We start from the raw sequence: 16,204 nt of genomic DNA on the forward strand, positions 1-16,204 counted from the left end.
TAAGCTCCCACACTCTCTCAACACCGACGCTGTACTTCCTTCCCTACTTGGAACTTCTATTATACATCAGCAATGGTGCTATTACTATACTCCTTCACTAAACTCTTTTGGAGATGACCGTAATTTCTAGAGAAATATAACATATATTTGGGTTTTATTTTTTAAAATGTTTATTCTTGAGAAGCAGAAAGAAAAAGCAACCAGGAGTGGGGGAGGGACAGAAAAAGCGGGAGAGAGGATCCCAAGCTTAGTCCTGTCAGCGCAGAGGCCAGTGCAGGACTTAAGCTCTTGAAGCGTGAGACCATGACTTGAGCCAAAATCAAGAGTCAGATGCTTAACAGACTTGAGCCACCCAGGTGTCCGTAATATTTTTATCTTAAAATGGCTTTTCTATGGTCTAAAAACCTATTATCCCAATTTTTCTTCTCAAAATAAGCCTTACACAGAGAACACTACACTTAAATTACCCCAACACAACTTTTTATCGCACATCAGGAGGTTTTATTAAGTGTCAAAAAGCAGAACTTTCATTTAAAGTGTACCCCAGTGAACCAACTCGTTTCTGTTTAAAATGGAAAGTTTATTTGCTCAGTACACCAAATAGGATGCAAGCACTGTCATGACAAATATACAGAATTATGCAGATCAACATAAAACAGTAATTTAGTTTAAATGAAGGGAAACCTTTTTAAATGTTATGACAACATACTCCCAAGAATCTTTCTTCAGTTAATTTAACTATACGTTTCAATAAAATAAAGGGTGATGGGTTAAGTGGAAGTTAGCTTGCAAATTTTTGTTAAAAATAAAACTCCAACTGTATCAATTCATGCCAGTTAAACACTAGAACTAAAATTTCCAAATAAGTGCAAAAGGAGAGGAAGGAGTTAGTTACCTTTTTTGCTTAAACAGTCCAGAGGAAAATGGTTACTACAAATACAGCAGGCAAACTGTGAAGACTGACCGATCTAGAACATAGTGTTGTACTAAGTTTCAGTCTCAAATTGTGCTAAATGCTCATCATTAGTATGGCACATTTTGGTCCATGATATGGTTTTAATGCCAAGACAGATCCCAATTTGTTACAGAAACTCATAGATTACTGTTGCTTTTTTTGTTTTGTTTTTAAATATATATATTTTAAAAAGCCAGGAATACTTCCATATACAAAGGCAGGATTTTCCAGGAGGAGTTTACAGGAAGTAGTCTGGGGTGCGCCGGGTGACATGAGGCTCTCCACGACGAGGTGCTGGGTCAAACTGAAGGCTATCGGTGGCAAAAAAAAAAACAAAACAAAAAACACAAAGCAAATAGTTTATTGATTAATTTGCTTGCAAATTCAAATCCTTTTAAGATGACACTGTAGGGGCACCTGGGTGGCTCAGTCGGTTAAGTGTCAGACTTCGGCTCAGGTCATGATCTCACGGTTTGTGGGTTCAAGCCCCGCGTCAGGCTATGTGCTGACAGCTCAGAGCCTGGAGCCTATCTTCCGATTCTGTGTCTCCTTCTCTCTCTGACCCTCCCCTGCTCATGCTGTCTCTGTCTCTTTCAGTCTCTCAAAAATAAATAAATAAACATTTAAAAATAAAAAAAAAAAGATGACACTGTAGATCAGTGCTGGTTTCCCATTTTTACCGCATGTTGTTTACAACTATGCAGATTTTCTAACTGAGTCAATTTTGGCAGTTTTTCTTTCTAGGAATTTGTCCATTTCACCTAGTTACCTAATTTGTTGTCATACAGTTACTCATTGTATTCTCTTATAATTCTTATTTCAGTAAATTCTGCAGTGATTTTTTGGTAATATGAATCTTTATTCATTTTTGGTTGGCCAATCAAGGCTTTTTTAATTTGTGGAAAAGAATCAACTTCTGGTTTTGATTTTTTTCTATTTGTCTACTATTTACTTCCATATGTCTGCACTGGGTTTAGTTTGCTCTTCATTTTCTAGGGTCCTTCAAGTGTAAAGTTAGGTTACTGACTTGAGATCTAAGAATCTAACTTTTAATACAGGCATTTACAGTTATTTCCCTGCAAACACTGCTTTCATTGAATCCCATGAGTTTTAGCGCATTTGGGTAGAGTGCTCCCTATATGTTAAGTTAGTTTAGCAGTGAACTAGAAGACTGAAGAAACTATAATCTTTTGCCTAGTTCTGTCACTGAAGGTGCCATAAGTCTCCAACTACTGTTGAACTGTCTACTTTTCCCTTTGATTCTGTTCATTTTTGCTCCATAGTTAAGTGTGTATGTTTGTAACTAGTATGTTTTCCTAAGGGTTTGAGTCTCATCATTGTGAAATGTCTTTATGTAAAAATTTTTATTTTGAAATTTATTTTGTCTGATACTAGTTTAACCAGTTAAGCAGTCATGTGGTTGCTGTTGGCATGGTCTAACCTTTTTCACCTGATTTATTTTTAACCTACTTGTTTTTAATCTAAATTATGTGTCCTGTAGACATCATAAAGCTGGATCTTAGAAAAACAATTTAGTAATCTCTGCCTTTTGAGTGCATTACTTAAACCACTTATTCATGTTTAATATTGATGTGACTGGATTTATACCTGCCATTGTTTGGTCTTGTTTCTTGGTTCCTACTTTAACTGCTTTTTTATTAAAAGCATATTTTGGGGTGCCTGGATGGCTCAGTCAGTTAGGCATCACTCTTGATTTTGGCTTTGGTCCTGATCTCACGGTCAGAGCCCCATGTCAGGCTCTGAGGTGACAGTGCAGAGGCTGCTTGGGGTTCTCCCTCTATGCCCCTCCCCTATCTAAATAAACGAGCATTTAAAAAATAAAGCATAATTTCTAGTGTGCCATTTAAATTCCTTTAATAACTCTAGTTAAACTGAGAAGAGTGTGTATTTAGATTAACCTCACTTTTTCAAACAGTTTTTTTAATTTAAAAGAATATTTTTAATGTTAATTTATTTTTGAGAGAGACAGAACATGAACAGAGAGGGGAGGAGCAGAGAGAGAGGGAGACACAGAATCTGAAGCAGGCTCCAGGCTCCGAGCTGCCAGCACAGAGCCAATGGAGGGCTCAAACTCACAAACTGTGAGATCATGACCTGCGCTGAAGTCGGATGCTTAACCGACTGAGCCCCCTGGTGCCCCTAAAGTTTATTTTTTGATAGAGGAAAACTACAAAACTACTGGAAAACTACTCTACGTGCCATCCTTATGGTTGTGCCCTCTCACGACTAATCGAAGAAACAAACAAAACCCAACATACTGGTGCTTGATTGAATTGTGAGCCAAAATGTAAATTCCTTCAACTGTGATAGCAACTTCTACATACATTACCAGCCTTCTCACTAGATAAGGGTGGGCTCTAAAATTTTACTGACCAAGGAGGCTTCAGCACCACCTCTGACCAACAAGTAGCATGTGCCTACAGAGAGGGAACTTCTAAATAACTCTGTTGTGTAGTTAACAGAGGCTAAAAGATTAAAACCAGAAAAAAGTCTGAGCAGGGTCCAGGGTAGAATGATTGTGGGATGGTTTTGTACGAGGGATCTGGAAAGAGAGGGAAGGGACATGTTATGGCTCAGATACCACAGATGGTGGCTGTCACTACTGAGATTTAGTAGATTTTTTAGAATGTTTCTCTATGGGCTGTATGCATTTAGAATATTCAAAAACATTTAATTATTGTTTAAAATCACTTTTTCCAGATTGCCTCTGTTGGGGAGAGGGTTTGCCATGTTCTTCACTCCACTATTCCAGAAGCAGAAATCCTAAATTGTTTTTTCTTTTCTTTTTTAAGAGTTTATTTTGAGAGAGAGCGAGAAAGTGAGCAAGCATGTCTGAGCAGGGGAGTGGCAGGGAGAGACAGAATCCCAAGCCGGCAGTGTGGAGCTCAATCCAAAGCACTGAAAAAATAACCTAAGCCAAATCTGGAGTTCGAAGCTTAACTGACCGAACCACTCAGGAGCCCCAGAAATCCTCTACCTACATTTAAAATTTTCCTTCTAAAAGCAATTAAACACAGTTTTTAAATTGTATATAACATTAAGTTACTTACAAGGAGTACTTTAAAGTGTCATCTAATTCCATGATAGCAGCCTGGTTCCCACAACGGTAGCAGTAGTTGGGCGCGCTGAAAATGGTGACCACGTTCCGATCATGACACCAATTGTATCCCTGCAGCATTAAAAAACCCACAAAATTTCACCATAAAATAATTATAATCTCGACACAGGTAAGTTCAGAAAACTAAATCAAAAATTATAAATATTCTTGGTGGAAACACAGTCTTCTATGTCACCTCACATGGCATCCATCCTAACACTGTGCACTTGCACTGAACACTCAACTGTCGGGCACAGGGTCCTGGGGCACGGAGGCTCAGTGACGGTGCTGTTCTGCTTAGTCCTATGCTTAAGCTCTTGGCCAGGATGGGTACTAAAATTTCTCCCACAATGATGCAAGATTTCACATAACTTTTCCATATAAACTATATCAACTTTTGCTTTATATATATTCGAGTCTATTTATTACTAGGTAAACACAAAGCTAGAATTATTTCTTCCCTAGATCCCTGGGCCAGTTTTCAATAGTAATGACCTTTTTTAAATTTCTAACTATACCTTTTATCTTAGAGCCTATTTTGCTTCACATTTTTAGTTGTATTTTGGATAAAAATCTACGCTGCAGTGTCATGTTTTAAGTTTTATTATTTTTTTCCATTATGTTTTAGACTCATCCCAAGTAACAGCTGAATTTTGATTATCTACTTCAGAGTCTCAGTATTTTTGGGAAGTAGAAATTTTCATCCATTCACATCTCTTATGATTACTGATAGAATTAGGTTTATTTTTACCATTTGAATTTATATTCCTTATTAACCATATTCTCATTCCTCCTGCGTCACTTGGGCTGAAGTTTTCTCGAACATCTTGAAGCCATTCCCTACTGATCTGAAAGGATAAAATTCTATTTCTATTCCTTTAGTATTTATAAAATAGTAACATCATGGTCGAGAAATCTGGCAGCCACCACCAACAAACAATAGGATAAACAGATTCCGTGACTCTAATATGATGCATTGAGAAGCATATCACATTATTCTGCAATATGTCTGCCCAAAATGCCTGTTCTGAATCATAAGGACATCAAACCACAAATGAAGGCTATTTCTATAAAACAGAATTGCGTGAGGTCTTTAAAAATATAAACATTATGCAACACAGAAAATCTGAGGAATTATTTCTGCAACAAAGGAGTCCAAATACAGCATGATCCTGGATTAAACATGCACATACATAATTAAATTTTTAGTATATCATTAATGTTCTTGATAGAAAAACTTCAAATGAAGTGTTTAGATCATAGTAATACATCAATGCCAATTTCTGGACTGTAAGAACTATACTGTCTTAAGAGAAAACTCTGTTTTTGCAAAATATACACCGAAAATTGGAGACAAAGGAGTATCATGTCTTTAGCTGGCATTCAAATTAAGTTCAAAAGAAAGTAATGTGTGCACGGAGGAGGGCAAACTAGAAGGTAGAGATGGAATGATAAGCAAAGATGAAAGTATATGAAAATTCTTTTATTTGAGGAATCCCAGTGTAGGATATAAGGAAATTTTTTGGTAATATTTCTGCAACTTTTCTCTGGCCAACTAGTTCTTTCTCTACCTGCTAAAACCAGCCAAATATTTTCTTCATTCATTTAGGTAATAGGGAGGAATATTTCATGAAGCCTTATTCCAGAGATACAGATTTATTAAAGATCCTGTAGCAAAAGGACGTACCTCCATTACAAGTTGGTGAGCTCGAGAAACCAGTGTGAGGCCGTTGGCATGATTAAATGTTTCAGAAATGTCTTGTCCAAATGTGTAGCCAGCACCACGCGGTGAAATACCCCACCCACCACGATCATCTGGATCTGACCACAACAGATCACACATTGGGCCCTGGACAAGAAAATTAAGTGTAAGTTATAAACTGACAGTTAAGTTTAACTCCTTTAGCTTTACCATAGTGTGGTGGTACTTTTTTTTAAAATTAAAACTAAGATTACCTCATGTGGAACTTCTTGTAAACGATCCAACGCTCTTATATGATCCAGTGTATCTATGGATGGAGAGAGGCCACCGTGAAGGCAGAATATCTGTTTATGAATTAAAAAAATTTTGTTAAATACTGAATATTAATGGAGAGTCAGCAACAGTTATAAATGTCAATCCTAATAGCTCTCCTTTTTAAAATAAAGTTTAATAATACTCAGTTGGAAAGTTTATAAAATACAATGGAAAAGGAAACAAAAATTGTATCATGAGAGCGAGCTATTGATGGCTCAGTTGGTTACGTATCTGACTTCGCTTTGGCTCATGATCTCATGGTTCTTGAAACTAAGCCCCCAGCCAGCCTATGTTCTGACAGCACGGAGCCTGTTGGGGATGGTCTGTCTCCCTCTCTCTGCGCACCCCCCACTCCTGTGCATGTGTGCTATATGCACGCTACCTCCCTCAAACTTAAAAAAAACTTCCCCCTTATATTCCTAAATATTCTGTATTGTGTTTTTCCCCCTTCTTTAGTGAATGTGATTTCCATTCTTGTGACTCACCATTACATTTTCTGACATATAAGAATTTTTTGTTTTTCTTATAGCAAAGACACTATCAATTCTTACTCCGTTTTTCAGCTTTCTTAAGAGTTCTGAGTACATAATCGTGTTAGCAAAATATTTGTTAATTTCTTAATGTTTATTCTTTTTAGTACACAGGTTAGACCTTCCAAAACAAAACTGAAAAATCTAAATTTTGGGGGGAGGGGAATAAAATATCTATTCCAAGACCTATTCTCTAGGGATTGTGATCAGAGAGATAATACAATTTTAAGAGGGCATCTTTGTCCTGATTTTGAGGAGATTTCTGGTGTTTTGCTGATTAAGTATAGTCAACGTAAGTTTCTTTATTCAATTTATATTTTATTTTACTGAACTGAGTTTTATTTTTTGGTGCTTGCCATGTCTGGTTTGGTATGGAGATTATACTAGCCTCAAAGAATGAACTTTGAAGCGCTCCATCTTTTCCTAAACTCTGAAACACAGATGTTTCCTAAAGGTTTGGTACAATTTGCCTACTTACCTATCTAGACCTGGTTACTTTTCCAATTTCTTCTATGTTTAGCAGTCTATTTACACTGGCCTAATTTCTTTAAAAACTAATTTGCCAAAATAAATTTCATCTATCTTTACAAGTTGAACAAAATAAAGCTGTACCCTGTTATTGGTATGTAAGTAACCACATCCACACTGATAGTAATGCCTTCTCATTCCCTAGTGTTTTTTGGTACCCATTTCTGCCTCTATCCTTGTATTTTTAATGTTTGTTTATTTTGAGAGCAAGAACACAAGTGAAGGAGGGGCCGAGAGAAGGAGAGAGAATCTCAAGCAGGCCCCGCACTTTCAGCATGGAGCTTGACAAGGGGGTTGATCCCACAAACATGAGATCATGACCTGAGCCAAAATCAAGAATGTGTGTGGGAGCTGGGGAGGGGAAAGAGAATTTTAAGCAGGCTCCACAGTCAGCATGAAGCCCAACTAAAGGCTTAATCCCACAACTCTGGCATCATGACGTGAGCCTGATCCTAAATTAAGAGTCAGACGCTCAACCAGCTGAGCTACCCAAATGCCAGAAAAGATGCCCTTCTTAGTGAAGAAGGTGTGATATACAATATTACTGCCTGCAATTACCATGAAAATAGGAATAGAAAGTTAATGGTAATCAGCAAACTGTGTATACCTGTGGAGCTAGTTTTAAAAAATAGCCTTGCTTTACTAGTATTGCCCATCAGGGTCTTAAGCATTTATTTATGGTATTTATCTATAATAAAAAAAGCATACTAGCAAATTCTTTGGCCAAAATATTCACACGTCTGAGACCAACAACAGAGATATCTGCTGGTTCCAATATGCATAAAACTTATCCCCAATTCCATATCCTAAAATTTTAATTACAAGGAAAAGAGACAGATAAAGCTAAGGAGATGTAGGTAGCATGTCATGTAAATCTAAACCCTAAATTACTATCAGAAAATCTTAAAGAGGAAAACAAAAACATGGCTTTTCTTCTATTCCTCCCCGCCCCAACCATATAAGCACACACACCTGTCCATCTACTAATGCTGTAAGTGGAAGATAATCAAACAGATCTGTAAAATACTTCCAAACATTGGCATTTCCATACTTCCGTAGACATTCATCATAAAAGCCATACACTTGGGTAATTTGTCGGCTTTCGTGGTTTCCTCTCAATATTGTAATGCGCTCTGGATAACGTACCTGGAGGAAAAGCAAAAAAATTCTTGGTATTAGTGTTAGGTCAGAAATTTGCTTAACATCTTTCTTTAAATGGCTCTTTTGTATTACCTTTTTTTTCCTTCTCTTTTGTATTACCTTAAATGCTAATTCTTTTTCAGAGTTAAACATTTTCTCCTTCTTTATCGATTGACCTTTGAAATATTTATATTCCTTCTTCATTACTATTTATACCACCCTCATTGGAACCCTTATTAACTGTTATCAATATTAATAAAATTATATCTGATTCTTGGTATTTAATGTCTTCTTTCATCCTCAAATAATCACCAGTCTTCTAGGTCTTTCCAGAACACTATGATATCTTACTAATAAATGGATACCAAAGGTCAATGATTTGGACCTGAGACACAAATCACACTATACAGCAACTTCTCTCTCCCCTTTCAATTTTTATTTCCCACAGAAAGACTGTATTTGCTAACAAAAACACAAATAGGCCCTTCCCAAATCTGGGCAAGGTTTCCTATGTATTTATAGCCTCCTTTTCATAACAAAACACAGAGACATACCTTATAAGCATACTATTTAATTAGGAGTGTGATAAGAAGTATGAAAAAGCATCAGATTTTATAAACCAAATTAACTAAAAAGCAAATACATACTTCAATTTATATATTTATTAACTAACCATTATATGTCCAAAATTAAGCTTAGTGTTTGAAGGTAGGTGCCAGGTCCACATAGAGGTAATACATGACTTAGGCTGTTTAGGGACTAATGTTACTATGCAGCTATGAGACATAAATACTACAAGGCAATAAACCACTATGTAATATAAATTAGGAGTGAAAGACTAAGTTTCCCAGTACTTGAGAGTAGAAGGAACAAGGCTAAAACTGGCTGAAGGCTTCCAGGAAAATGTAGGACTTAAGCGGACTCTTGACAGATGGGGGTAAGAAATCAGAGTCATCTTGTGGGGAAATTTAGATAAGGAAATAATGAGACAGGCAGAGTGTTTTGAAACTCTTTGGTTTGAAATACAGAGTTTATGCTACCAACTACTAGGAGGTAAATTCAGGCTAGACTAGAGGGCCAACCACGGGGTTTCATTCTATAGGCTATATGGAATCTCTGAAGAGTTTGGGACCAAAGATGAAGTGCTAAATAACAGATTTAATCTCAAAGCATATGCAAGGCACATTTGGAGAGGTCAGAAACATTAATTACCACACTTACACTATTTGAAGCTATGAAGCAATGAAGATATGTATTGTGTGATAGAAAAAAAAGACAAGAATAATAGACTTCTCAAGGCAAGAATTAAAAAAAGACTAATTATGAAGGATACCTGACTAAGTAAAAAAACGATTCCAAGACCTCAGCTGTGGATTACCTAAGGGAATGATCAAGTTCAATGTTATTTTCCTTTCTCTCTCCTTTTACAAGATGTGAAAGAAACAATTATATTTTAAGGGGCTATAAACTAAATGGATCATAAATATAACAGATGATCTGCAATACCGTCATCCTCGTCTTTGGCTGGTTTGAAGCCTGACCCCCCTCCAAAAAATATTAATGTTTCATTAATCATACCTTTAATGCCACAAGAAGAGTCACAGTCTCCACTGAGTAATAGCCTCTGTCTACATAGTCGCCCATGAATAGATAGTTTGTATCTGGTGATTTCCCACCAATTCTAAAGAGTTCCATAAGATCATGGAATTGACCATGTACATCTCCACACACGGTAACAGGACAACGGACCTCTTGTACATTTGATTCTTTTGTTAAAATTTCCTTAGCCTGTTAAAAGAAAAAAAAGGCCTTTAATGATTTCATTTCTCTTTTTATTTGTTGTGTATTAAAATATGGGGGAAAAGATACCTGAAAGGAGCCTTAGAAAATCATAAAAGCATAAAACTAAAACCACAACGAGACACCACTTTACATATACCAGAATAGCTAAATATCAAAGGTAAGAAATGTTGCTGAGGATGTGGAGAAATTGGAACTCTCACCACTGTTGGTGGGAATGTAAAACGGCACAGCTGCCGTGGAAAAGTCTGGCAGTTCGTAAAATGTTAAACATAGAATTACCATGTGATCCAGCAATTCTGTTCCTAGGCATATACTTAAGAGAAATGAAAACTTAAGTTTACATGTGTTAATGGCAGCTTTACTCGTAATAGCCAAAAAGTGGAAACTACCCAAATGTCCAGTAAATGATGAAAGGATAAATGTGGTATTACTCGTTCGACGGAGCATTAGTCAGCAACGCGAAGTATTGATACATGCCATAGCTCTGAACACGTCAAGTGCAAGAAGACAGGCACAAATGGCCCTATGTTTTATGACTCCATTTACATGAGATGTTCAGACCAGGCAAACATATAGAGATAGAGAGATCAGTGGGTGCCTAAGGCTGACAGGACTAGGGGAGAAAAGCTAAGTGGTACGGGTTCCTTTGGTGGGAATGAAAATGTACTAATATTTTGGTAATATTTAGTATATCTGCAAAATGCTAAAAGCCAGTGGGCTGTATGTTCTGAATGCACTGTATTTATCGAAATATATCAATAGAAATTCCATCTCAAAAAGTTTTTTATCTAAAACAAAATCTTATTTGCATTTTTAAAAAGGTCAATAAAGAAAAGTTACATACCAATTATTCAAATGTTTTGTATTTCTGGCACCAAATTATAGGCTAACATTCAACTTCCTTATTCCAACTATTTTACATTTGAGTCAAATTAGAACATGGCATTATTTGGGGCGCCTGCGTGGCTCAGTCTGTTAAGTGGCTGACTTTGGCTCGGGTCATGATTTCATGGTTGGTGAGTTCGAGCCCCGTGTCAGATTCTGTGTCTCCTTTTCTCTCTGTTCTTCCCCTCCTCGTACTCTTGTCTTTCTCTCTCTCTCAGAAAACAAAACAAAACACACACACACACACACACACACACACACACACACACACACAAAACCATAGCATTTGACAGCCCTGAAGGACAGAATTTATACATAAACGATGGCAAAATATGTAAATAAGTGTATGGATTAAATTAAAGTTCATTATGTCTCAGCTACTCAGCAACTCTGCCTAATAGAAAATGAGCCCAGAATCAGAGAAAATTAAAAAGGCCTCTTAAGTAATAAAACAATTATGTAAAGGTTTACGTACCTCCCCACCAATCTGCCAATAGAGTGTCTTAGGAATTATGTACAAAATTTCAATAAGCTATTTATAGAGTTTCCAGATCTATGGCAGATTAGGAGCGGAAAACCATGAAGAATAAGAGGTAAGAACTGGACCAACGAAGACAGACAATGTAAGATGAGGGCAGAGACAACGACACGGCAACAAAAGTCAAACACCAAGGATGAAACAAAGTAGGACCGGGAAGAGGAGAGCTTAAGGCTGGGAGGAGAGTAGAATTTTAGGGACGGACATTTCCCTGTCTTGCAGATGTGATCATCTCAAGAGCACTTAAAAACATGGATTTTGAACATCTATACAGAAGTTCTTGCTGCTCTGGCATCTCTGTCAACAGACTTCAACATTCTTGCCAATGGGTATGAAATAGTATCTTTTGATTTGCAACTCTAATAGGCACACCTTTTTTTTTTTTTTAAATTAAGCAGCTTTTAATGTTTTAGTGGTCATTGGATTTTATTTTATTTTATTTATTTTTTTTTTTGGTGAAATGCCTACTCACAAAATTAGCCTCATTTTCCTATTTGGTTGTGTATATTTTCCCTATAGAGTTGTACCAATTGTTTTAATTATGAATATTCACCTTTTATTGGTTTTATGCATTTTATATATCTTCTCTCAATTTGGGGCTGGTGTTTTTATTTTGCTTCTAGGGTCGCTAAGTTTCTTTGGTTGTTTCAAAACTTGAAGACAGCCAAATTTATCTCTCTTCCTCCTTTACAGGTTCTGCTCCTTGGGTCTTATTTTAGAAATTTTCCTCCAGATATAGGTCAAAAAGGCACTCTTGTATTTTTTTTTTAAGTAGGCTCTCCACCTAGTGCAGAGCCCAACACTGGGCTTGAACTCAAGACTCTGAGATCAAGACCTGAGTTGACATGGGTCTGAGCCACCCAGGTCCTACAGCCCTCCTGTATTTTCATCCCAGTGTGGTTTTTCACATTTAATAGACCTTGATTTCAGAAGGAATTTGTTATATGACAATGTAGGAATTCATCTAAGCAGAAGTTGTGGACCTGGGTGGCCCTCACGCTGAGCCCTGACTATGCAGTTGCTCCTCTACTTCCAGGCATGGAATGCCACATGTGGGGATGTGGGATCTGGTTTTTTGAGCAGGTAAAGGCAGGACGCACAGTCTGGAGATAGGTGGGAGCCAGGTGGAGTGCACCTTGACCAGTGACAACAGGGAGTAAAGAAGGGAAGAGGGCACTGATCTGCCAGCCTGTTTGTTCCTTTCATGGACACTTCTCCGAGGTATGATTTCTCTGGATTCGGCAGACGCCCCACCTCCCAAGGCAAAGCATCACATACCACACTGCCTCACAGTTTTGGGCTACCTGGGCTTACACAGCCCCCGAATAAAGTGTCAGCATCTTCATCCTTGCGTCAGATTCCCTTCTCAGTGGTCTACTACCCCTGTTATCAATAACAGACTGATTTAATTACTATGAGAAATGATGGTAACGAGAAGTGAGGCTCTCATTTCTTCAAAACTATCTGGTTTTGGTCATTTCATTAGAACCTGCTGTATGAATTAAAAAAAAAATTTGTCAAGGCTCATTAAAATTATGTTGAGATTTTGATTCAAATTGCACTGAATTTATATAGTAGACATTTTTAGAATACTAAATTTTTCCACTGATAAATATGGTATTGACAATTACTTAGATTTCCTTTATTCTTCAGTCAGGTTTCTGTTAATTGTCTAGAAATGTCTACATGTTATTACAGCTGTCATACGTAATCCAAGGTAATCTATATTTGATACTATGCTGGGATTTTAAAAATATCTCTTATGCCAGACTTTTATATAATACTCTTAGAATACTTAAAACTTTATTTAACAATTTAAAAATACATATTTATTTTTGAGAGAGAGGGAGAGCACAGTGGGGGAGGGCAGGGAGAGGGTGCCTGACACCAGAGCCGCATGTGGGGCTCAAACTGAAGAACACGAGATCATGACCTGAGCTTAGGCCAGTGGCCCAACCGACTGGGCAACCCATGCACCCCAAAAAACTTAAAACTTTCGTTTATAGATTCTCTTGGATTTTTCATATACACTACAGAATGGTTATTTTTTTGTTTATAAATCCTGTAATTACTAATGTCTTAGTCTGTCTGGCATGCTATAATAAAAATGCCATAGACTGAGTAGCTTAGAAACAACAGAATTTTCCTTCTCACAGTTCTGGAAACCAAAGAGTAAGATTTTCTGAAACTTAGTAAGATCACACTCCTTTGACTTATAAATCTCTTAATTTCTTAAGTTAGGGGATATTTTCTTGTCATGATATGGAATCTGCTGTGTTTGTTGAATTTCCTATTTCAGAGGTTTTTAAGGCGGTGGGAGATTAAGGAGTATACTTGTGATGAGCACCAGGTGACGTACGGAACTGCTGAATCACTACACTGTTTCCCTGAAATTAATATAACACTGTGTTAACTACACTGGAATTTAAAATTAAGAAATTTTAATTATTTGAATTATTTTTAATCATATTGTCTTTCTTTTTTGTCACTTGCATTCTTAGTGATTATCTTAACTTTCTGGAGGAAGGTTTTTTTCCTGCTACCTCTGTTCTGCTAATTTTGTTACTAATTATTACTACTGATTTTTGCCCTCAACTTGCTTCCTAAATCTCTATTCATCTGCTATGCTATGTTTTTTTTGAGCTTTTTACTTAATCCACATCAGTTTTTTTTATAACTTGAGCACATCTGGGTAATTTCTTCCTGTTCGTTGGGGTAAGGTTTGCTTTTATTTTTACTTTGGGTTCTTTGTGTAATATTTCTCAAGCTCTGTTCCTTTCTTGCTTGCTGTAATTTGCTTGCCATGCTATTCTCATTTTGTGGCTCTCAGTCTAAACCTTCTATTTCTGCCAATATATGGTGGGTGATTTATTAACTCCCACATGTGAGACTGGTTTGTTTTTCCCAATGAACCAAGGGTTTCAAGTTAAAAAAAGAATTTTTTAAATAACCTTGACACTCAACATGGGGCTCGAACTCATGACTCTGAGATCAAGTTGCATGCTCTTCCGGCTAAGCCAGCCAGACACCGTGAACCATAGGTTTAAAGATGAGGTAGTTAATTTCATTTATGTTTGTAGCCAAAAGAGGAGGTAAGAGGGCTCAGAGGAGGATGTGTGGGGTCTAGAATGCCTGCAAACTGCATTCACTTCTGAGGTTTTTTAGGGCTCACTCCATTCTCATAGGGGAACACCCTCAGGCTTTGGACATATTTCCCAATGAATGTCTTGTCTTTGGGCAGCTGTGACGCATTCAGTTCTGTCACTGTCAGGCCCACTGCTCATGGTCCGTTTCTTTCCAATAGCTATTTCCACTATTTCTCAGACAAGAGACCAAGGTCTCATTTAGTGGTCTCTTTTTGGAGATGAGGAATATCAGTGGAAACCCTCTGGGGTTTGCTGGTTCACTCATATGGCTTGGTGTGGGAGGGTACAGTGAGGAGTGGGTGCCACTTGGTGATCACAGCCCTGGGCTGTGTCTCTTTTCTTTATAGTTACTGATTATTTCTTGTCAGTAAATAAATGGCTCAGGTCATGATCTCATGCTTCATGAGTTTGAGCCCCGTGTCTGGCTCTATGCTGACCGCTCAGAGCCTGAAGCCGCTTTGGATTCTGTCCTCACCAATCTCTGCCCTACCCCGGCTCACGCTGTCTCTCAAAAATGAAACGTTAAAAAAATATGCTTCTTTTCCATTCATGAGATTGGCAAAAAAGACATTCACTTACAAGCTTATTCTCATATCCTCATAAACATATGGACATTTATATATCTTTTTTGGAGAACAGTTGACATTAGCTAACAAAATGTGAAGTGATCTAAGGCAAAGACTGCTTAACCTCAGTATCTAGTCTCTCTTTCCTTCTCCATAATCAAACTAGTTATAGTCAAGGGAGCCATGCTCCCACCTTGAAGGCTGCCTTAGTTCAAGCTGCTACATCAAATACCACAGCCTAGGTGGCTTCAACAACACAAACTGCTTCCTCACAATCCTGAAGGTTGGAAAGTCCAACTCCAAGGTGCCAGCTGATTCGATTCCTGGTGAGGACCCTTTTGCAGAGGCATGCCTTCTTGCTACATTCTCACATGGTGAGAGAGAGAGATCATCTCTCCAGAGTCCCTTCTAAATAAGGGCTCTAATCCCATTGGCGGGAGCTTTATCCTCATGACCTAACTACCTCTCAAAGGCCCCATCTCCAAATACCATCACACGGGTAATTGGGCTTCATCTATAAATTCTGGGAGGACACAAATTATTCCATCCACAGCACCAGCCTCTATGTAGCTACAGACGGCAATGAGACTAAGTTCTGGTCAGTGAGATGTAAGGAGTGTTATGTGGGAACCAGAAAATTTCCCTAAGAAGGGGCCATGCCCTTCATTACTCTCCATCCTGTTTCCTGAAATGTTTATTTGATGCCTGGAACTCCAAAAGCCACCTCAGACCACAAGGACAAGAGCTGCTGCCTATTAACAGCAGAGGAGAGTGCTGGAAGATGTGGCAAGGCTAAAAAACATCCACAAAGATATATTCACTTCCTAATCACCAAAACCTGTGAATATTACCCTCTTACGAAAAAGATGTGATTGTGGATTCTGACAGGAGGAGCTTGTCCTAGATTATCCGACAGGCCCTAAATGAGGCAGAAGAAGTTTTGAACACACACACACACACACACACACACACACACAC

The 16,204-nt window shown here is 37.7% G+C and overlaps 1 protein-coding gene across 1 annotated transcript in view; it reads right to left on the reverse strand.

Moving 5' to 3' along the window:
* Positions 1-484: 484 nt before the first annotated feature.
* Positions 485-16,204, reverse strand: part of PPP2CB (protein phosphatase 2 catalytic subunit beta) — a 32,511-nt gene continuing 16,791 nt past the window's right edge. Inside the window, exons 2-7 of the mRNA XM_029935709.1 lie at positions 9,867-10,076; positions 8,121-8,294; positions 6,030-6,119; positions 5,761-5,922; positions 4,027-4,145; positions 485-1,266 (exon numbers count right to left, since the gene is read on the reverse strand). Coding sequence (XP_029791569.1) covers positions 1,194-1,266; positions 4,027-4,145; positions 5,761-5,922; positions 6,030-6,119; positions 8,121-8,294; positions 9,867-10,076 — 828 coding nt within the window. The 3' untranslated portion in view covers positions 485-1,193. The remainder of the gene's footprint in view (positions 1,267-4,026; positions 4,146-5,760; positions 5,923-6,029; positions 6,120-8,120; positions 8,295-9,866; positions 10,077-16,204) is intronic.

This window comes from Suricata suricatta, chromosome 1, assembly GCF_006229205.1.
Source record: "Suricata suricatta isolate VVHF042 chromosome 1, meerkat_22Aug2017_6uvM2_HiC, whole genome shotgun sequence".
NCBI lineage: Eukaryota > Metazoa > Chordata > Mammalia > Carnivora > Herpestidae > Suricata > Suricata suricatta.